The sequence below is a fragment of the Mytilus californianus genome, unplaced genomic scaffold (assembly GCF_021869535.1).
Source record: "Mytilus californianus isolate M0D057914Y unplaced genomic scaffold, xbMytCali1.0.p SCAF_15, whole genome shotgun sequence".
Classification (NCBI taxonomy): Eukaryota; Metazoa; Mollusca; class Bivalvia; order Mytilida; family Mytilidae; genus Mytilus; species Mytilus californianus.
In genome coordinates, this window is record NW_026262637.1 from 6,961,882 (window position 1) to 6,985,649 (window position 23,768).

Here is a 23,768-nt window from a genome sequence, read left to right on the forward strand (position 1 = left end):
ACCAGGCTTATAATTGTGTACGCAAGACGCTCGTTTCGTTTAAAGAAAAACTCATCAGTGAATCTTGAATCAAAAAAGTTCAAGACCAAATAAAGAACGAAATCGAAGAGCATAGGGAACACAAAATTCCAAAAGGTTTTGCCAACGTACACCTAAAGTAATCTAATCCTGGAGTAGAAAATTCTTAGTATTTCGAACAATTTCTAGTTTTGTAAACAGTTAATTTATAAATATAGCAAATATCAGAACCTAATTGCAGACTACTGGGTTGATGATACCTTCGGGGTATCAAACCGACTGAATTAAAAAAAATATAAATACCTAATAGCCACCTGATATTCCTGAATGGCATCTTCTATGTGTCCGTTATCTTTCAACAGATTTGCGTAATTGTAATGAACTTTGGCATTATTTGGCAGTTTTCTCACACCCGATCTACAAATAAAAAGTGTATACAGTATGTATGCATGTTGTACAAAAAGAAGATAAGATATAGCGCGCAACAATTGTACATTGAAATTCTCACAGAATAGTATTCATCTGTAGATTTTAATGAAGGGAACAAAAAAGTTAGCACACAATATTTCTCCAAAAACAAACATTTGAGCAGTTTTACCTTCAAAAGATGCTAATAGGTATAGCGCGGGTATCACTTGGTAACCTGTTGTAAATTTTGATACTAATGCATTTTCGTTGCTTTTTCATTTACGGTTGCAAAGAATATATAATATTAAAATTGTGGAGCCTTCTTTTTGTAATTTCTTTCCCCTGAGCAAAATTTCCATTTCACATACAATTTGTTGCTCTCAACCAAGTCTTAAATGTTTAACTCAACTAATTAGCAAAACGAATGCGAATGCAACGTGTTTCTTGGAAGTCTGACTTCTCATTAGAAAATCATGTTTGGGGACCAGTTAAACCTATTGAAATCGATAACAAGTGTACGTTTTATAAGAACAATTGACCCTTTTAAAAGATTTTTTAAAGCCTTTCTTCTGTTTTGATAGATTTTTAAAAATAAAAGAACGGTATGTTTTTCGGAGGTAGAGATCCTCAGGATTTTACTGGTTTTTTTTCTCTCGATATTTTGCTTAAAGTCGTGAATATTGATACCATCGTCGACTGGAATTCGGAGGCTCGGCAAGGAAGTATTTCAGTGGTCATCACCGATTTACGTCCTTTCGTTTATCATAAAATAACATAAGTATATGCGAACAATTATAAACAAGTAACAAAATATGTATTACCAAAATTTTTTCAAAAACTTACTTAAAAAGAGTTTCTCTAGAATTCCAGACTTTGTTCTGTGTCCACGTTTTGCACAATAACAATATGAGAAGAAATAAGATAACTGCTATGATGAAATGGCGATATTTAATAAATCTGTCAACTAACAAACATATCCCATGAGCTACCAGTATACAATAACCAGTACTGAAAATATACACAACTAGATATACAACAACATCAACCTAATTATGTGATTAAATAAATTTTCTTACAACATTTTCTGAAATATTTGGTTTGAAAAACGAATGTATACGCAAGAAACTAATCACAAGAATACAAAAGTGATCATTAAAGAAATTTGTCATGACGATTTATAAAACTTTGTGAACAAGAATACAAACACTCTCACGATAATCATGCAATAGAATGTTGAATTCCTTAAAGAAATAAATGAAAAGTTGTTTCATTGTATATGGTTTAGATACATAATATTAATAATAAGTCAAAACTGAGATATAATATATTAGTGTTTAGAAGGTACATAAATGATGTGTTGTTAGCTTTAAAATAAGTATAAACTTAACACAGGAAAAACAATTGTTAGTGTAAGGTTTCTACCATGAAAAGGTAACAAACTTTTCACATTTATTTTCAATTAATCAAGTGATACCTGATTCTATGTAATTTTCTACTGACAGCGTAGATAATATCATATTCAATAAGGTTACAATGTATCATTCAGATATCTAATAACTACAACATAGGAAGAAAATTACCATGTCAAATGAATACTACCTGATGGTATTAATCAATTTAGGTGTTTACAAAAGCTCAGCTATGAAATTAACAACGCCATGGGTATCCATTATCATTGACGTTTAGAAAATAATTTATTTTTATCAGAGCATACTGAAATTTCATCATTAGTAAGCAGCCGAAAATGTTTGAACAAGTGTCAGACTATACTGGAATCAATCAAACAGTATCAGCTATTTGTAGGGTTGCTAACTCAATGACGTATACCCCTACATATCATTTTATTGGTATTGGAAATTTTGGTAAATATCTGATTTCTTGCTTAACACATTATCCGGAATCGAAACTTTTCAAAAATTTCATTCATCTCATAGTCGCTGTGACCTTCAATTTTAATCTTCTGACCAAAAAATCAAAAGCATCTTGTTCTTTCCAAGGGGCATTTTCAAACAAAGTATCATGCTTGAAGTTGTAAAGATGTAAACAAATGGTTTATAGGATATCACACCGATTCAATTATGTTGCTCCAATTCCAATTTGTCTATTGCTTCTATATCCTTGGCCTAGTGACAATAACCACGGGGTTAATACTAAATCAATGTAAAAATAAGTTAATATCTTATGGCTGCTTAAAACATTGGTTTTTACTTAGCAAATATTGTCCAGAACATAAATGGTGACGTGCGAACGACCTGAAGCATTCTATTTGCAACGCCAACATAAAAATAAGACGACGTGGTATGATTGCAAATGAGACAACTCGATCACTACCAGAGAAAAAATGACGTAGAAGTTAGCAACTATAGGTCACCGTACGGCCTTCAACAATGAAGAAAACCATACCGCATAGCAAGCTAAAAATGCCGCAAAATGGCAAATGTAGAACAATTCAAACAAGAAAACTAACGGCCTGATTTATGTACAAAACAATAAACAAGCTCATTTACATTTATATATAGCAGATAGTATCACCTGACCACCAACATGACTTATAAAACTGTGTCTGCACATTTTTCCTCTTTGTTTACAACTTGTTTTCAAATCGATTCAAAATTGCTGAATGTAATTGAGTTATCTCATATCAAGGACGACATTAAGTTGTCTGATATCACGGAAAGAAATCCAGCTATCTATATATATATCATTACGGAAGTAAATAATTATACTTTAAGTACAAGATGTTTTTACGTTTATAAATATGTGTCCCGGCAACTTTGCAAATAAATCTTCACAATGAAAATCATCTCAAGTTATGTTGGACTTTAAATCTACTAGTAACTAAAATATTTGTTGTTTTTTTTTCTTCATTTTAAAGAGTCTTATATATTGTACTATTTACAAAAGTACAGAACAAAATGTTTAAAATATCTGGTTTTGTTAAAACATTATTCAAAATTGTATCCTACATAGATAAAAATATTTTAAAATTCGTTGATTATTTATTAAAAAAAAAAAGGTTAATACGAATATCACCACAGGAACAATTTCTTTTAATTATGTATTAACCATTCGAGATACATAAAGAGAAAAAAGAGCACGTTTGTAAATCTGATTCAGATAGATACAGTCAACACCACGACGACAGGACAAACATGAATAACAAAACATTGCACGAAACCTAAAGACAGATCCATACGAACCCCACCAAAAGCCAGTTGTGGCTGCTACAATAAAAATTGAGAATGGAAATAGGGAATATGTCAAAGAGACAATATGTTAAGACCACGAAAAACTGTATATCGCATTTTACATTGCTGGCTGCTATTTTTTTTTTTATAAAACCATGTACGTTTTACTTTGATCTGACTTCACCACTTACCTTGGTATATATAAAGTTCTCTCTGCTATCACAAATCCTACTCTGAATACGATGTTAGAGGCTGGTAAAAATGGCAAGACGGAGAAAAGAAAAACAATGAAAATTACATCTGTACGCTGGCAAGAGTCATATTTCTGAAAAAGACCAAAAGATGCTTGCACTCAAAGGTCAAATATAATACAATCCTTATTTCTCATCATTTTTATCTTTATTTTACTTTTGTATTTATCAAAACCAATAAGTAGTTCGAAAATTAAACTTATTCAGGACAACTTGTAAGATATTTAAAAAAAAGAATAGCATTAGTATAGATATCCAACAACAGAATTTCATCGCAAACATGTTTAAAGATCGCTGCCAAAAAACGGTGCAGTTATATATTTTGTAGGATGAAAAGATATCAACAAGTTACAACACACTGCAGAAACAAATGAAAGAAAATGTTTAGTTATTTGGATCCCAATGAAGATCAAAGAATACCATCTGGAATACAGAGCTTAACACCTAGTTCTGCACTAGTGGTGTCCGTCATGTTAACAAAAAAGTGAAAAAGAGAGGCGAAAGATACCAAAGGGACATTCAAACTCATAAGTCGAAAATAAACTGACAACGCCATGGCTAAAAAAAGAAAAAGACCAACAGACAAACAATAATACACAAAACACAACATAGAAAACTGAAGACTGAGCAACACAAACCCCACCAAAAACTAGGGGTGATCTCAGATGCTCCGGATGGGTAAGCAGATCCTGTTCTACATGTGACACCTGTCGTGTTGCTCATGTTACTACAAACCCGGTAATAAGTCTAATTCGGTAGGTCACATTCAGGAAAAGTGGACGGGATTGTAGTTACGACATTATGAACATATCCACTATTATCTGTGTAACGGATATTCCGTAATGGTCAACCAACTCGTGATTGCGTCCGTAAAATTTACGAACGGATGATTTTAACCTCACCACTTGGAACTCTTGGTTTAATAGCTTCATTGTGAGCAGCAACCCTCTATCAAGGAAATCATGATAGGAAATACAAGCCCTGGAGTATCGTATCACCTGGGAGATATATACTCCGTATGCAGGCGCTGCTGGAATGTTGCTACAGAAAAATGGAAAGTTCACAATTGGGAAGCTGAAAGAATCTCTTTTGTCATAAAGCTTTGTTTTCAACCGACCCTTATTGTCAATTTCTAGATGTAACTCAAGATATGAGGCAGACTTAACTGTATCTGTTGTATCCTTTACCTCAAGTTCGGTGGGATAGATGCGTTCAACATTGTCACCAAATTTGAATTATTTAGTGAAAGAACATCATCTATGTAGCGGAAAGTAAAGTTAAAGGATACTGCTAAATTCCTTTCTTTCTTCCTAAGAAGTTCCTATATGAAGTCAGTCTCATAAAATGCGATGATAAATTATGAACGAGGAGATGGATTGCGATAGCTACTAGCATGTTATATCACAGATATTCGCAGTCAACTGCAACTATGGAATTGTAAATGGCCGAAAGATTCTCAATGAAGGCCAAAAATTGACTTGATGTGATGATTTATCATTTACTATTAAAGTCAATACCAAACAAAGTTTTAAGATATGTAGTTGAAGATGCGGATACGGTCACTCATTTCATATGTGTTATTAGAAAAAATCTTAACATCTTTGTTTATGGTTTCGTCCTAAGAACTGGGTTACACTGTACTGATAACAACAAACATTTCTTTCAATCAAAATCAACAAACAGTCAATGCTTTACCTTATAATTAGATATCCATTTTAAAGTAAAAAGCGTCGATACATTTAACAAAAACAATGTTGCTAAGTTTCTATGGTCCAAAATAGTTTCGACCAATGGAATGCTTCCTACTTGCCAATCGTAGCATAACGTGGATGGTAACAGCAAAATGAAAATGTTGTAAAACCATATATATGGATAACTGAGACATCTGAAAATAGATTTGTAAATATCTACCAATTCATAACAAAATGCATAAGATTCAATAAGAAGAATATGAAATGCCAAGACAGCTAGATATAATATAAATAATGATACTACTCCATTACTCTACTTTTATGAGTGTTTTACATGTGAAACCGCTTTACACAGTCAAGCATACATGCATGCAACTTCGTTTTGACCTTGCCTTTACTGAAGCATTATGCAATACAAAATTCACTTGAAAAGACAGGTGCCACATATGGGGCAGGATATTGGATCACCCCCGGTTTTTGGTGGGGTTTCTATTGCCCAGTCTTTAGTTTTCTATGTTGTGTTTTGAAGGCAGTTGTTTGTCTTTTGACCGTTTTTCGTTTTTTTTTTGTCATGGCGTTGTCATTTGTCTTCGACTTATGAGTTCTAATATCCCTTTAATGAAACGTAGAGATCAAAACGAATAAGAAACGCAATAACACGTTAACAACATTGTATATATGCATGATAAAGCTGTCGTTGGAATAGATCTAATAAAAAAAATGAAAAACAAAAGTTTTTAAGGAGTACCATACTGTTACATTCATAACATTTCTGTGAAAGTACCCTTATGTAAAATATTTATCTGTTGTGAAAAGTTTCGCTGTGTTGTTATATTATTCCAATGCTGTATTCAAATGAAATAAATTAATCGGGACATAAAAACATAATTAAATGAAAATAAAATACAGTATAATTGTTAACGATCAATAAAAATCCAATTTACTTTACAAATGAAACCATTTGCAGAAACATGACTTGTCTTAATTCAAAAGCAAAATAAAAGATTCAAATAATTATCACCAATCCTTGAAAATAGTGAATTTTAAATACAGGGTATTAATTTGCATAATTTGTGGTTTTATTGTTTTGTTTTATTGTTCAATGTTCTCTACCTACAAACAAGCATTACTCATCACCTTTCAGGTAAAGTCTTTAAATACCTAAGATATAAGATACTATCGTTAAGAGACGTTATTTGTGTGATGTAAAGGGTTATGGCAGTCCATTAACAGTCAGTTTACTTAAGTGGGAAACTATAATAGCCTCGGGATATTGTATACAGTACAACAGATATGGTCACTTTTATTACTGAATTTGAAGTCAACATAAAATTAGGCCAGTTTAATTTTTCAATGATTAAATTGTCCCTCAGACAGAGAAGAGTTTTCAATGTAGACTGACATGTCATTTGGTTGTGATTCCTGTGAATTTTATATATATATTTGGTCTTAGAATTACCAATATGAAGGGTATTCCAAAACGAACAAAAACTGTCATACCCATTGTAATCGGCTGCATTAGGGATTTGTATATCTAAATTTAGATTAACAATTCCTTTGTGGAATGCTTTTTTGTAATGATGGGTGTAGTAATGCTAAAATATCTATTATAAAATCAAATTAGTAAAACTTTGGTCCTTTACTTTTTCATATTTTACTGCAACTCTTTTACCCCTGTAAGTAAATCACAAGATACACCTACATGTCTTGTAATTCTAGATGATCTTTAGAACCCCCATCTTGATTAAATAGTGACATCCAAATATAATTGTAAATAAATGCAATACAGACGGTACTATAAATTTTATGACCCTTCTAAAAAAGGCAATAAAATATGAATTTTATCTATATTAAAATTCAAATGCAGGGATAATATATATAAAAATGGTATTAAGTATGGAAATATGAGCTGTTAGATGCAAAAGAAATTTGAAGTTTATTTGAATTCGAATAAAAAAGTTTTTGCGAACTTTCAGAATTTAAATTTACATTAGTATTGTAATAATACCTGTTGGTGATAAAACATCAAAATTCGTCAAATAAGGAGTCCGATTCTCTACATAAATCAATACAAGGAAAATACTTCAATATTTCATTGTGAATAAAAAATCTTAATACAATTTTTTCCTGATATTACGGCGATGCACATCACCTATCTTGCATTTTGACAAGCTTTACTCTGGCTTTGAGCATTACATGCATAAATGGATAAACGTATTTCTTTTAATCGAATGAAGAAAATCCACAAAAAACGTAAATAAATATATATTTTTTTAGACAAGCGTAAATTTTCCTTTCTTCATAATTTCAAGCCGAAATTGTTCTAGTAATTATCTGAAACTAACATATAAAATAAGGATATGTGATTTGATTGCAAATGAGACAACTATCTAACAGTCCAAATATACTTGATTTAAGTAATTGTCCATTATTACACAAAATACAAGTTGCATCTATTATAAGGGTCAAGCAAAACAACTAATTTATTATGAAGTAATGTATGTGCACTTACACTTCTATGCTGTGTTACTTTATGGAGTTTTTTGCTTGTAATGTTGAATGCAGTTTATTATTTTCGTTTTAAATACACGCAAGCATAATTTGCTGTTCGCACAGTACATTGAATCAATTTGTAATTTTATAATCTCGAACAAAAGAGAAGGTGTATATAGTTGCGATGAAAGCATTAACTGTACAGCCTATGTCATAAACGCAACCTTACCTTATAAAAAGATCATATATCATAAAAATTATAAAATTAAATTTATGGTAAAATACAGTAAAGTATTATATTGTTATATGCACCATGTCACATCATCTAATAACTTTACTAGTAAAGAAAAATCCTGTGTCTCACTGATTGTGTGACAAACTCATACCAAAATGAAAATTAAATCTAAAAAGTCAGTAAATAGGACCATCCTCAGATTTCTCCGATCCGGCAATAAAAGCTCTGGATAAAGTAGGGCGAATTGGAACTTTTCATACGATTCCTCATGTAGTGCAAGTCCAACGCTCTCTGCACTTTGAAGAACCCGTGTTACAACTCTCTAAAAGTCCGTATATTTATTTACCCTTTATCCCGTTCGGCATACCTCACAGAACATACAGATAGTATTAATTGTTGGTTCATTCTCGCACGAATATGCATGAAATTGTTTGCCTCTAGAGGTTAAGCAATCAAGTCTCATTTCACGGAACAGTGACGTCACGCATATGAATTCTAACCAACATATGCGAAAAAAGGTGTGTAAATGTTACGTATTTTACTAATTTCATTAACCGACAGAATTTTAGTGTTCTATTTTTTATTTGAACTGAAAGCAATGGAAATTATTTGGTACGGAAATTGTTGATGTGTAAACTCGACATTTCACTTACAGAATTTTAAGTCCTAAGTTCAGTTTGTGAGGAAGCTGGCTGCATTTACACAACAATAAACTTTAATTTACTATTTTTTAATTTCAATAGGTGGGATATTGAATAAAATGCAAGAGACTTATAATAAAAGGTCTGAGACATATAATAAAAGGTCAAGAGGCATATAATAAAAGGTCAAGAGACATATGTCAGGAGCCTCTGGCCTTTGTTAGTCTTGTATGATTTTTAATTTTAGTTTCTTTTTTATATATTTCGGAGTTTAGAATGACGTCTATTATCACTGAACTAGTACATATTTTTGTTAAGGGGCCAGCTGAAGCACGCCACCGGGTGCGGGATTTCTCGCTGTATTGAAGACCCATTGGTGGCCTTCGGCTGTTTTCTGCTCTTTGGTCGGGTTGTTGTCTCTTTGACACATTCCCACATTTCCAATCTCAATTCTATAGGACATATAATAAAAGTTCAAGAGACATATAATAAAAGGTCTCAGACATTAGTAAAAAAAAAGTCAAGACAAATAGAATTTAAAGTTTAAATTATTGAAAAAAATCATTATCATGATTATTATTTTATATATATAGGCCATTTGATACAAAATAATTCTGATTAGTTTACATATCGTTAAATTACCTTTGTAATATATGAACTATTTCCATAGCTGATGTAAAAATCAAGATCGTTAAATTACCAATAAAAACAAATTCAACTAAATGTTTGAATTCCTTCATCAAAAGTATATAAACACTCATTTAAGCTTTATATGATTGGTGCTCGTTCAATCAAACTTCTAAAAATGGTACAATCCCTTTATTTTCATGTTTCTTTTAAGGCTGTTAAATGTATACAAAAATCGTAAATATCAGGAAAATTCGCTTTGCACTTAAAAATGAATGCAAAATTGCGATGTGGTTCAAAGTGAAGTAACATATTTTCAGCAAGTAAAAATAACAGCGTCGCTTTCTTAACCGCTTTAAACTTGCAAAATGAATTGAATTTTCGTATTTTGTATACAATCCAAATAAAACCGCCTCATATACCATTAATTAAATATGTTTATAATATAAAAGCCATATTTGGACCAAGGAATTGCCTAACAGTGTCGACTGGGACTTGATATATATTGATTTTCATACGATATGAAAGTTTGTTACAAAATCTTACGGCAAATGGTTTAGCCACATAAATGTATAAATCGAATGACGTAACGATTTGCACAATATCAAGGCACAGAAATTTATTTATCAAAAAAGAGTACTTTTACATTCAGAAAGAAAAACAAAATGGTGCATTTTAATGTCTACCATACATGATATATTATCAATATAATGTTATACTTGAAATACCAAATCTCAACAATGCATCTAACTGAAATTACCTGGACAACCTTATTCCTCACGTTCATATCTTTTGTGATATTGCTTAAATTAACAATTCAAAAGCAAATATATATTATGTAATTTTGTTTTACAAGAATGTACTATACGTATTTAAAGCAATAATTAATTTAAGTAAAATATATTGACAATGATTACCTTGTGACTAGATAAGGTGAAAACGAGGCTGGATTATCTTGATGTTGAAATAATGGTAGCTGCCCATTCATAATCCACCATCTAAACAATAACAAGCAAAATATCTACAACAAAAAAAATAATACTATGTCCCTATACATAACAGTTTGAAGTTTTAAGGAGAGGGGAGTTAAAGTCTGAAACTTTTATTCCAGAAGGCAGAAAACGATAATGGTAAAAAAATAGCTGCGCGTCACAACTCATAAGGAACCAAAAACCATGGGATAAATCATGTGTTCTAGAAGGCAACTCTTAAGGTTACTAAATACTTTACAATAAAATATAGTTTAAAATAAGTTCCAATTCGTGATATACAGTCATCAAGATATTATTTATTGGCCTTAAAAAAATTGTTTAATAACAATACTCGAAGTCTTAACGATGAACGATGCGGCGAAAGGGCGGAATATTAGTATACTTATGTTGTGCTGTTACACCACTGTCCCAGGTAAGGGGGAGGGTTGGGATTCTGCTAACTTGTTTAACCCTGCCACATTCTTTATGTGCCTGTCCCAAGTCAGGATCCTGTAGTTCAGTGGTTGTCGTTGGTACATGTCTGTTATATTTGTCTTTCGTTAATTTTTTTGTTATAAATTAGGCCGTTAGTTTTCTCTATTGAATTGTTTCATATTTTTCATGTCGGGGCCTATTAAAGCCGACTATACGGTATGGGTTTTTCTCATTGTTGAAGGCCGTACAGTTGCCTATAATTGCTCACATTCACTTTATTTGAACTTTGGCGGATAGTTGTCTCATTGGCAATCATACCTCATCTCCTTATTTTTATTATCAATAAAGCCCGTGTTGAAAAAAGTGTCTACTAAATAAAACTAAAATGTTATCAATATACGACTTAAACTAGTAAGTTTCTGTCTTCGCGAACAAAACATATTTGTCCTGAACAATTTACATATACATTGTAAAAGAAAAGAAAGCAAAAAACGAAATAAAAAAAAAATCCAAAAAACAAACTTAGATTTAAACAAATGTTTTGTAGATGTTACATATTTGTATTGTTTATTGTTTATTTGTTTTATTTAGTATCAATCCTTTTATTAAATTGTATACTAATAAATATCTTATACCTCATATCTTATATCTTATGTACATATTCAGGCAAAAACTACACTTTACACAATAGGTAGCTTATGCTACGTAGGTCAACCGAAATGAAGGATAGGACTTTAAATTCCCACTGGAATATGAGGGTGGAGAAATTTGGCTTTCCACTAGGCCAGCTTTGGATCCTTCTAAGAGTTAGTGCAAGGGTGTAACGTTCACAGAGAGTTGCAATACATTTACCCGGGCATCGGATTCAAATAGGATGGGGCTAAGTATTTATACATCCCATACAGCCCAGCGGACGTTTCTTTACCAAGCGTTTAACTGGGGGAGGGGAGAAGTCCAGGGATGACTATATTTCTATACACAGTGTCATACCTTGTGGTTCTAAACAATTGTGCCTATACTTAGTATCATTTTAAGACACACAAATTCTGTAATTCCTGTAGTTAGGGAATCTACAGTAGATATAGAATTTGATTTGCTGATCAATTTCCCTGTTTGTTCTGCAAACTAACCGTACGGGGATGCCAAGTCAAATGCTGTAGACATGGTAATTTTTGTAACAGCATATAGTGCACTAAACTTGTTTTACAGAGAGAAAAAAGACAAACGAAGCTATCTATAAAAATGATTTATGGGGCTTCATATTTTGATAATATCATTTGCCATTTCCCAAAAATCACCAAACTATTTTCCAAACAGGTTAAGAATTTTTTAACATCATTGATTTTGGAGAAAATCCAGATCTGGCAAGGAACAATATGATTTTCAATAAAGTAATGCTGATGAACTAGAGAATTAAACTATCTCCTTTAATGCGAACAGTTCGTAATATTTTAATTGCATTTCTTTGTATTAACAAAGGGGTGTATTAAGCTAAGTGGTATCCTATATGCTAACTCTAATAATCAAATTTTGCCTTAGTGAGCATCATCCTTGGTTTTAACACAATTATCTATTATGTATAAACTTTTTTTTACATAAAGGCGGATCATTTGTCTCGAAGCATTGATCTCTCGAGTAAACCAGCAGCATTATCGGAAAACAGACACCTTTAATAATGATTATAAGACGCAAGACAGAATTGTTTTACAAAATATTCTTTATCACGTATGATGGTCTGGATGGAAAGTCCTCCATTTTTTTATTCCTCAATTTTTTTTTATACCATTCCTATTTTATCTCTATGTTGCCCATTATTCTCTATTCTTCATATTTTAACACCGCAATATCCTCTATTGTTTATTTTTGTGCCTATTTTTTTCTCTATCCTGTATTTTTATTGCGCTTTATTCTGCACGTTCTGCCCATTATTCTCTATTCTGTCAACCCCATCCAGAGCCTCGCGAACGCTCTTGATGTAAAAGTTTGAGATAAACTTATATACAATATTTCTAAGCACTATAACATAACAATTACAAGCCAAATCCGTCGAATGCCATCTTTGTAAATGAACCAATTTGTTTCGCATCACGTGATATACACAACCAGAGGTCCATTTTAAACGTCTGCCTTTTCCTAATTTCTCCATTCAGATATAGGTGCGTTCTTCTAATTTTATCGCACCGCCGGTAAATTATCACGTTGTGATTGGTTTAACACCGTCACGTGGTGACCCCCTATGGATCCGTAGGGGGTTAGTAAATTTCATAGGGGGTTCATGACGTCACGTCTACTTTTAATAGTGACGTCATCTATTAATGTTGTTGTGTTTTATTGTTTATTTCTCTACAAAACATAGCGGAAAAAAGTCTCGCGGGCGATAAATTCGTTATACGGTTAACTACCGACCCCCTACGAACCATAGAGGGTGAATAAAATCCATAGGAGATTCGGCCTTCGGCCTCACCCCCTATGGATTTTACTAACCCTCTATGGATCCGTAGGGGGTCAGTAGCGAACCATATAACTTATAATATTATACTTACAATTAACGTAGTGACTAACAAACGTTTTACTAATGGAAGACAATCTTTGCACAGTTTCTTATTTCTGAGACATCTGTAAAATTAAACGTGAAAGAAAGAAACATTCTATAATGATACTTTTCGCTATAAATATGTACAGTTGGTGTTTTTGATTCTGTTGTGAAATAAAACATTTCATGATGAGTTAACGAAATAACTGTTTCGTCTGATTAATTTCATCATGTTTCTAAACCAAGTATAACAAGAATGTGTCCATAGTACACGGATGCCTCGCTCGCACTATCATTTTCTATGTTCAGTGGACCGTGAAATTGGGGTCAAACCTAGAAAGATCATATCAAAGGGAAGATGTGCACTAAGTTTCAAGTTGATTGGACTTCAACTTCATCAAAAACTACCTTGATTAAAAACTTTAGCCTGAAAAACTTTAACCTGAAGCGGGACAGACGGACGAACGGACGGACGATCGAACGAATGCACAGACCGAAAAACATAATGAGGCAAACAAAATAACTATTTTAGGTAAGATATCTTATTGTCGATAATCGTATACAAGTATTAATAGGCATGATATTGAATACAAAAGAAAACAAACAAAAAACGGTGAGGTATGTCGGAAATATTTATAAGTAACTTTGGCTAGATGCTTATTTATATATTTTCGTATCTAAACCTAATTATTATTCAACCAAATCAAATAGTTAGGTTATACGCTATCTTTTTATTGCTTGGTACATTGGGCCCGAAATTTTCCTATCTTTAGGTATTGGATAAAACTAAAGTCTTTGAAAGCATTGGAACCATTGCTTTCAATCTGGCGCTAACTGCAATACGTTAAAAATAACCAAAACATGTCTATACACGACAACAAATTACAACTGTGCAGAAAATTCGTATCAAAACACTGGCCTAACATTTCAACAGAATAATTATGTGATCAACATTCAAATAACATATTATAAAGAATTTACATGTATCCTAATATATAATATGACTTTATACTTACTGTATTACGCCTGGTTTACAACAAATAAATACATCGTACAACATACAAACAGGTAGAATCATAATACCCTGTTCTTTACACAGCATGGCAAGGATACCACATACTATGCTGACCAGAAATATAAGAACACTTTCTGCATGGGCAAAGTGTTCAAACTTACGAATGCGTAGATTTCTGAAATGATATGTGTATGCAGACGTTGTATAAATTCAATAAAAATTATACATATATTCAAGATATATATTACATTGAACAGAGCTCGGAATGCTTTAGAAAAGAGTTAGCTTTAGAGAGTTAGAATGAAATGTGTCAGCATGCGAGGGTCATGAGATCAATAACTAGTTGGCGACATTTAGCATCTTCTCTAAATGGAAAACATCTACTGTACTCCACTATAAGTATTTGGTGTACGGGAAGTTGATTGGCGATGGGTGTGGAAACAAGGTGTATCTTGCTCAAATGGAATGCTACAAAATGTCAAGGTGCTCTGAAAAAAATCGATAGATAGTTCATTCATTTCCATTAGGAGTTAGAATATATATATATATATATATATATATAAGTGTTCGGTAAATATGAAGCTCACGAGTGATGAATGTTAAAAACTAATCACACCACGTGATACATGTAACATGCGCACATGAAGCTTGATACCCAATCCAAGGAAGCTCTTGATTCGTAGTTCTTAGAGAATTGTGACGAAAAATTTATTTGACGGACGGATGGACGGACCTAAGGACACATGGATGGACCGGCGGAAGAACAGAAACAGGTTAAGCAGTATATCCCTCTTTTTGAGCGCGTTTTCATTAGTACACTTCAATTGTATATACGATGTCTATCAAAATCAAGATAACAATGATCTAATTGTATTCGTAAAATCTGATTTGATTTTTTAATAAGATAACATTCATAATAAGGATGTTTTTGTAATCATATCACGGCTGAAAAAAAGATTATATAATTACATCTCGCACTGACACCACCTTTAAGGTTATTGTTAAACTAGTTAATTCAGTTTTCAGTCTGATAATTAACTTTTACCTTTGTCATTATATTGAACAGCTACTACTGTTTATTATAACTCTAATTCAGATCTAGTGACATTTCTGTACATACAAGTGACACTTCTGTACATACAAGTGACATAAAATATAACTATAATACAGATCTAGTGACATTTCTGTACATAAAAGTGACATAAAATATCACACAGTTTTATTTTTAATTCGGTGGTTCAACTGATCGAAAACAAATTAGGTCTGAATTTTTAAAGAAAAACAAATATATATATAGCTTGTGATGACATTTTCACAATAGATATGACATTTTATACCAAGTGTCATTTTTTATATTTATGATGCAGACAGTTTAAAAGAATGTATAAGAACAATGCATGGTTTTTATAGATAAAGAATGCTACCTATTATTTGAAGTATAAAATATATACAAATATAATTCCAATATTGTATGTAACCGAAATGATTGACTGGAGTGTAAAAATAGGATCATCCTCAGATTTCTCCGATCCGGCAATAAAAGCTCTGGATAAAGTAGGGCGAATTGAAACTTTTCATACGATTCCTCATGTAGTGCAAGTCCAACGCTCTCTGCACTTTGAAGAACCCGTGTTACAACTCTCTAAAAGTCCGTATATTTATTTACCCTTTATCCCGTTCGGCATACCTCACAGAACATACAGATAGTATTAACTGTTGGTTCATTCTCGCACGAATATGCATGAAATTGTTTGCCTCTAGAGGTTAAGCAATCAGTTCTCATTTCACGGAACAGTGACGTCACGTATATGAATTCTAACCAACATATGCGAAAAAAGGTCTGTAAATGTTACGTATTTTACTAATTTCATTAACCGGACAGAATTTTAGTGTTCTATTTTTTATTTGAACTGAAAGCAATGGAAATTATTTGGTACGGAAATTGTTGATGTGTAAACTCGACCTTTCACTAACAGAATTTTAAGTCCTAAGTTCAGTTTGTGAGGAAGCTGGCTGCATTTTCACAACAATTAACTTTTTTAAAATAACCCTATGCAATAAAGAGAACTTACTTGGCATACAACATAAAAGAAAACATAAAGAGTAAAGCTGATAGGACTTCTGCTCTGCCAACTAATCCCGTCACCTAAATAAATATAAATATACATTATTTATACAACATTTCTGGGTCAAAGAAACAGAAACCACCTGAAAAAAAAGAAAAATGAAAAACTATTACTGACGAGGTCTTAAATTAAACAGCAACAAAGACCAAAGCACCTTACTCCGGACAAAGAGACACCAACAAAGACCAAAGCACCTTACTCCGGACAAAGAGACACCAACAAAGACCAAATCACCTTACTCCGGACAAAGAGACAACAACCTCGACCAGAGCACCTGACTCCGGACAAAGAGACAACAACAACAACCAAAGCACCTGACTCCGGACAAAGAGACAACAACAACGACCAGAGCACCTGACTCCTTACAAAGAGACAACAACAACGACCAAAGCACCTCACTCCGGGCAAATAGACAACAACAACGACCAAAGCACCTCACTCCGGACAAAGAGACAACAACAACGACCAAAGCACCTTACTCCGGACAAAGAGACAACAAGGACCAAAGCACATCACTCCGAACAAAGAGACAGCAACAACCAAAGCATCTGACTCCGGACAAAGAGACAACAACAACGACCAGAGCACCTTACTCCGGACAAAGAGACAACAACAACGACCAGAGCACCTGACTCCGGACAAAGAGACAACAACAACGACCAAAGCAACGGACTCCTGATAAAGAGACAACAACCTCGATCAGAGCACCTGACTCCGGACAAAGAGACAACAACAACGACCAAAGCACCTGACTCCGGACAAAGAGACAACAACAACGACCAAAGCACCTGACTTCGGACAAAGAGACAACAACAACGACCAGAGCACCTGACTCCGGACAAAGAGATAACAATAACGACCAAAGCACCTGACTCCGGACACAGATGTATCATGGGCTAATGGGACAATTTTTTTTAAGCGGAATAGACACATGATGAATTACAAATCAGTTGTGGAACATTCATTGAAATTCAAGTTTAGTTTTACTTTCTACATACATTAATTTGTTATATGAAATTGGATTCTCAAAGATGAACAAGGTTTTTTTAAGATGCACATTACCCCCTCGTCTTAAGCATACATCTATTTCTCGACCCGAAAGTTTATAAATTTAGTAGATTCTGAATTTAAATAATACAACCTGGTGATTTTTACCTACAGATCAAAATTGAAATTTGGTTTCTACCTTAGCAAGTATCTATTTTCTTATCTGTGTGACATCGTTCTGTATGTCAATGCTTGTCACGTAGAGAAATTATTAATATCACATAAATTTTCACCACCTTTTAACCTTCAAATGAAATATATGAATATTAATTTTAAAGCCCAGCTGAGTTTATGAATGAAATTTCAAATTTGGTATAAACTCATTTCTTGACAAGCATTAAAGTATACATTTAGTATTCTATACATAATATAGCGAATTGAATTTTAAATTTAAGCACGCAAATGAACGATGAAGATGGACCTCGTAATCTATAAAAGTAAAAAAATCTATTAGTTAATTTCCCTGATTAACTTCAAAGCTGGCCTAATAAGACTTTAATCTTCAATAGTTAATTGTCAAATAAAAGAAGCAAAACAGGGTAATTAAAAAGAAAACCAATTAAGTAAGCTCTCATCATTTTCATTTCTTCCTGTGTGTTCATTGATCTGAAGCTTTAACATGTGTTATATCATGCTTTGTTACTGGAAAAAATCGGAACACAGCTGAGAACAAGATTTTCTCCTATACATCACGTAACTTTTAAAAATAGTAATATACAGAAAGGTAATATTTTTTTGCGTGAACCTGGGGGGTTCACGCTTATATATTGGCGAGTTTTGGAAGTGTCTATGGGCCACTCGATATCCTCGGAATCACGATTGATCGCATGCCTAAATTTTATATTGTTGTTGCTTTTTTATGTAGTCTGATAGGATGTTGCACTTACAGATGCACACGTAAGTGTCTGCTCTATCAAAAATAGGCACCCTTTCAATATCAAAACATTAAAACCCTGTTATTAAAGATTCATACAGTCTACGAAAACCCCATTCAAAGGGAAAAAACTCTCCTTTTAACAAAAATAAAATCTGTGTTTCAAGCTCCTATTAGGAAAATTTACACGATTAAAAAGTATTTGATTTCTATAAAGGAGACGATGCCCTATGGTCTCTATTTAGAAACTCTACGCTCCTGCATGTTCACACTATACCGAATTCATTTGCAGGAAAGTGCATTTTTTCAATTGTTCCAAAAGAGTAATAATGACTTACGATACAAATCGATATAAGTCACAAATCTCCAGATTATCAGTGAATGTATTTTGGAATAAACTGTAATACATATACGTTATATCATCTGGGCAATAAACTATAATACATATACGATATATCAGCTGGTCAATAAACTATAATACATATATACGGTATATCAGGATATCCTTGATGATTACCATGGTAAAAGTCAGAATTTATTCTTACAGACTAACATCACACAACCATCTTAAGTACAAAATATACTACTATACTAGATAACTAGATAGCTAGCGTTCAATTAGTTTATATTTTCACAAAATCAAATATCGTTATTTACTAAGTGTAAACACTGTGCACAGAAAACCTGTATTTGCTTTGAATTTTCTGTAATTGATATCTTAGTGTTATTCTCTATCTGAAATCGTTAACGTACATCACTTGTTACATCTTAAAATGTAATGAAGTTTATAAAATGAGTTTTTAATATGGATAAAGCTTTCAAGTAGAGCTATTGAAGGATAAGAGTTCAATATTACAGTCTATTATATTTACAAGTGTATTCATGAGCATTTAATTTAATCTAGCTCTGTTTGATGATTTATTCTGAATGGCTAATCAGCATTAAACAGCATTCAAACTGATAACTTTCCAATGAATTTATATTTGTTCATTTAACTACAAATGTAAAAGTTGAATCGTAATGGCGAGTGTCATCAAAAACCAGTCCCCATTTTAAATAAGAAAAAAGTAAAAGGAAAAATTAACATAAAATATCAAAATCACCAGCGTTAGATATTCAAATGTATTCATCCAATACATGGATCAGTGGATTAAATTTTAGGTCAAATATGTACAATGACTTTTTGGACAAATAACTTATCATTTTCCAGTCAAGATTCACTTTAGAGAATATAAAACCAATTTGTCTACTATTCGTAATAAAGAGGAGGATTACAAAATACCATGCATCAGTTGAATGACATTACGTAGAGAGAATCTCATTCAAGGTATCAAATTAAAAACTTTACAAGGAGTCCGTTTCATACAGGACAATGGTTTCAAGTGTATAAATACATGTCAACAGATGTTCAATGAACATTTGAATACTTTGTAACAGTAAGGTTGTATTAGTCGAAAGAGGACAACAAAAACAAAAACAAAAATAACCAAAACAATTATAGTTGATAACAATATATTTCTAAAGAATGGGCATTGTTGATGTGTAGATTTTAATATTTTGTGTCTGTTTTTTTTGTCTTTTTTGATAAGTTGAACCATTGGACATTCATATTGTACCATATCTCCTGATTTTTGTATTAATATGACTTGCACATTTGTATTCTACACTTATGTTGCAGGAACTGTTTAACCTTCCGTGTCACCGGAGTTAATCAACATCCAACACATATCATTATTTTGACAACACTATATTGAATTCTGAAATAAATTGGCCTTAAGCTATTCCATCTATGCTAACATTGATTTTTAAAAATTTCAACATCAACTTGAATATGATTATATTTGGTACCGGTTATTTTTAAGCAGATTTATTTAGCAAAATAAATTACGTGACTTACTGCTTCTACGTGAACAGGGTGAACAGCGAACAACAGTCCTGCTAGCAGTGAGCACTGAGGAGACAGGTACAAAACATACTGACATGTCCATGTAAATAAACTGGAAACTAGCGCATGGAGAACTACGTTAACTAGATGGAAATAAAATGGTTCATGGCCATTCACAAAGTAGTTTAATCTAAAATTTAAAAAAAAACAGCAAATAATTAAGCAAGTCACTTATTAAAACATCTAACATTACAACAATTTCCATAATAATATTTTTTTATAGACATTCAATGAATGCATTAATGTCTTATTTTTTTCAAAATGCAGGTTTAAAATTCTAAGTACTTAATTTTCCTAATAAAAAACAAAAGACAAATCGCATCAGACATCACTCAAAGGTTCATTCAAATGAAATAATCATTAATGATACAGGGACAGTATTTAGATCTATTTTTAAAGACTAACTGAACATTTGAGATTCCTGTTATCACGTTGGATGTATTATTTAAGTTGAAAGGAGGTCTACCAAGATAGGTACTTACATTATGACATGATAAATGAGCTACATAATTTATTATTTGACATTCTAGAGAGAAGTACTTTTCCTTCTTTCGTTTGTTATTAAAAACTAATTTCCTATCATTTAAACAACTTTTAATTTACAAATAATAACTAATTTACACTTACTTGTCACCGAACACAAATTAACAAAATGTAATTTGACACAGAATTTTGTTCATGCATTTAAATTAAATATTTAGAATGAACATAAAAAATGGATTAAGGATGACACTGTAATTTTGATGATAAATTTAAGAATTCCGTTGACACTTGGTCACAATTGCAGAAAACTTCACCCAATGCATTACGTTTTTGTTTTAATGCCTTTTGTTATATACACAAAATACTTCAAAGGCAATATAATAATAAACAATCGTGACCAATGCATCTTAAAGAAATCTAGTCTTTGAAAATACGATTCATACGTTTTCTTTACTGCATTCATTTGCCTTATTTGGTATCTCCGTTTACATGGAAACAAGAAGAATAAGGGAAGGATAATGGTAAACCTGATAACTGTAGTATCAATAAAAACAATATTTGATACATTCCTAATTTTATTTACATATATGCTTGATGTTTTATAATTCAAATTTTGTTTGTAGGCTATCAACTGATGTTTCTGTATGAGATCAGACTCCAAGCCTTCCCTACAGACATATTACTACTATGCATTGTGTATACATTGTTCCTGATACGGGCACACCTGTAAATATGTTGCCAAATATGAATCTAAGTGGAATTATTAAACTAAAACATACAAGGAAAGTTTTTTAAAACAGTAATCGGATTACGTTTAAATTTAAATTTCAAATGTAAATATTTACGATCCAAATGGACTAAAACCATGTTGATTTTTATATAGACTTTTTAATCTCTCAAATATTATGCGAATACATATCATAATACAAAATTGAAGAAAAACATTATGGTGCTGCAGGGTTTTACAAGTACATCACAATCCATGTAGACTCTAGACATAAAAAAATATTGTACTTTAAATGTTTTGTCATTCTCTACTAGACATAAACTTGTTATGAGCTATTCAATAGCTATATTTTGAAGTAATGGTAAACATTACAATCATACAATTACAATAAATTAAAATAATGTATGCTGCGGTTAGGTGTTTTTAAGTGCGTCACTGAAGAAAACAAACCATTAATGTTCACACGTCTTTAGATGATGCTTGTGTTAATGTAGTTTAGTTTGGAAGCATAGGTATCAAATAATAAAATATATATAAAGCTATAAATGTCTCTATTATGTGTTTTGTATATTGTACAATGCAAATTATCCGTATTGAACAATTATAACAGATTAATTTTAAATAACTGATTGAAATGATAATGCTCTCGATCCTATACATGTGAAGACCCTTGAGTGTATACTAAGTTTGTTGCTGAAGCTGGGAAAGTCTTATTATTATAACGTAAACTTAGAGCGTAAGCTTATTTGGCTCCACTGAGACTTCAATAATGGAAGAACAGAGGAGAACCGCACAAATTAATTTTATCATAAATTTCAAATTAGATTTTTTCCACCTTGGTCTAATTGATGCAATAGGAATTGTAGTTCTTAATTTTGTAACTATGTTTTTATCAAAATACTGGCGATAACAATGCCATATCAAAACTCTGACGATAACAAAGTTATATTAGTTGTACTAATGCCATATCAAAATAATGACTGTAAAAATGCTACACTGACTGTAACAATGCTATATTAATTGTACCGATGTCATATCAAAACATTGACTTTGTCATCTTAATGATAACAATGCTATATTAAAACAAATGACTGTGTCCTCTTTTAAATGATAGCAATTGTATATTAAAACAATAGTTTGTTTACCTGAATGATAAGATGGTTAAAGGTCTGTATGATTTATGGCTGGTATTGTCCGACATTGATTTGCCCCAGAAATCATTGCAAAACGAATTAAAAATTGGATTGTGTCCTGTCACATCAGCATTATGTTTAATTGCAAATATATCATCGTGTAAAAAATCTCCATGAAGACCATTAATAAAAGATACACACGCCACAAGTAACGTAATAACTTCATTCACATATTTCTTACTTTGATCCAATCCGATAAATCTATAATTTACATGATTTTTAATGTAATTATTATTAACTTCCATTATGTTTGTACAAGGAAATATTAAAAAGACAAGATGTCGTTATCCTTCAAACCTGTCATAATATCGTTTTACCTGTGAAATGAACAAATTAAAATTCTACCGCTACTTATGGTGATGATCTTTAAAAGTCACATGATCGCAATGTGATTTTATTCATGTGTGTCTAGAAGATGAATAGAAAAGAAAGTCAAATTTTGCAGAGAAATACAAAATGACCATTTATTAATTTTCCAGAAACCTTTCTAAATAAATTACGACCAGAGACAGTCGGTGTTGCCGTTCATGTCTCAACTTCTATTATTTTATATGTTAGCAAGTGGACAAAATTAGTTCTAACCTGACAAAATCTAACCTGACAAAGTAAGTTCTAATCTGACACTCAAGATAAACTATAACTTCTTATTTATATCACTTTAAAAAGAAGAATGAAAAAGAAAGCTTTTTTTGGCATGACCGGAGTAAAAAAATTCGAAACGTCCTCACATTTGACATGTTCTGCAATTGTTAAAGAAAAAATGTGCTTCATGCTGTAACAGTTTATATAACTAAAATTAAGTTAACTTTATTAAAATTTGCCATTCTACTAAGAAAGTTCTCATTTTTTAAAACTGATACATTTATT

General features: G+C 32.0%; 1 protein-coding gene across 1 annotated transcript in view; it reads right to left on the reverse strand.

Annotated features, from left to right (window-relative positions):
• LOC127725296 (protein O-mannosyl-transferase TMTC1-like) overlaps positions 1 to 23,230 on the reverse strand; it is a 34,860-nt gene extending 11,630 nt beyond the window's left edge. Inside the window, exons 1-10 of the mRNA XM_052232224.1 lie at positions 22,854 to 23,230; positions 20,451 to 20,628; positions 16,579 to 16,652; positions 14,508 to 14,681; positions 13,502 to 13,574; positions 10,470 to 10,573; positions 5,561 to 5,750; positions 3,806 to 3,939; positions 1,270 to 1,434; positions 322 to 435 (exon numbers count right to left, since the gene is read on the reverse strand). Of these exons, the coding sequence (XP_052088184.1) occupies positions 322 to 435; positions 1,270 to 1,434; positions 3,806 to 3,939; positions 5,561 to 5,750; positions 10,470 to 10,573; positions 13,502 to 13,574; positions 14,508 to 14,681; positions 16,579 to 16,652; positions 20,451 to 20,628; positions 22,854 to 23,146 (1,499 nt within the window). The 5' untranslated portion in view covers positions 23,147 to 23,230. The remainder of the gene's footprint in view (positions 1 to 321; positions 436 to 1,269; positions 1,435 to 3,805; positions 3,940 to 5,560; positions 5,751 to 10,469; positions 10,574 to 13,501; positions 13,575 to 14,507; positions 14,682 to 16,578; positions 16,653 to 20,450; positions 20,629 to 22,853) is intronic.
• Positions 23,231 to 23,768: the final 538 nt, after the last annotated feature.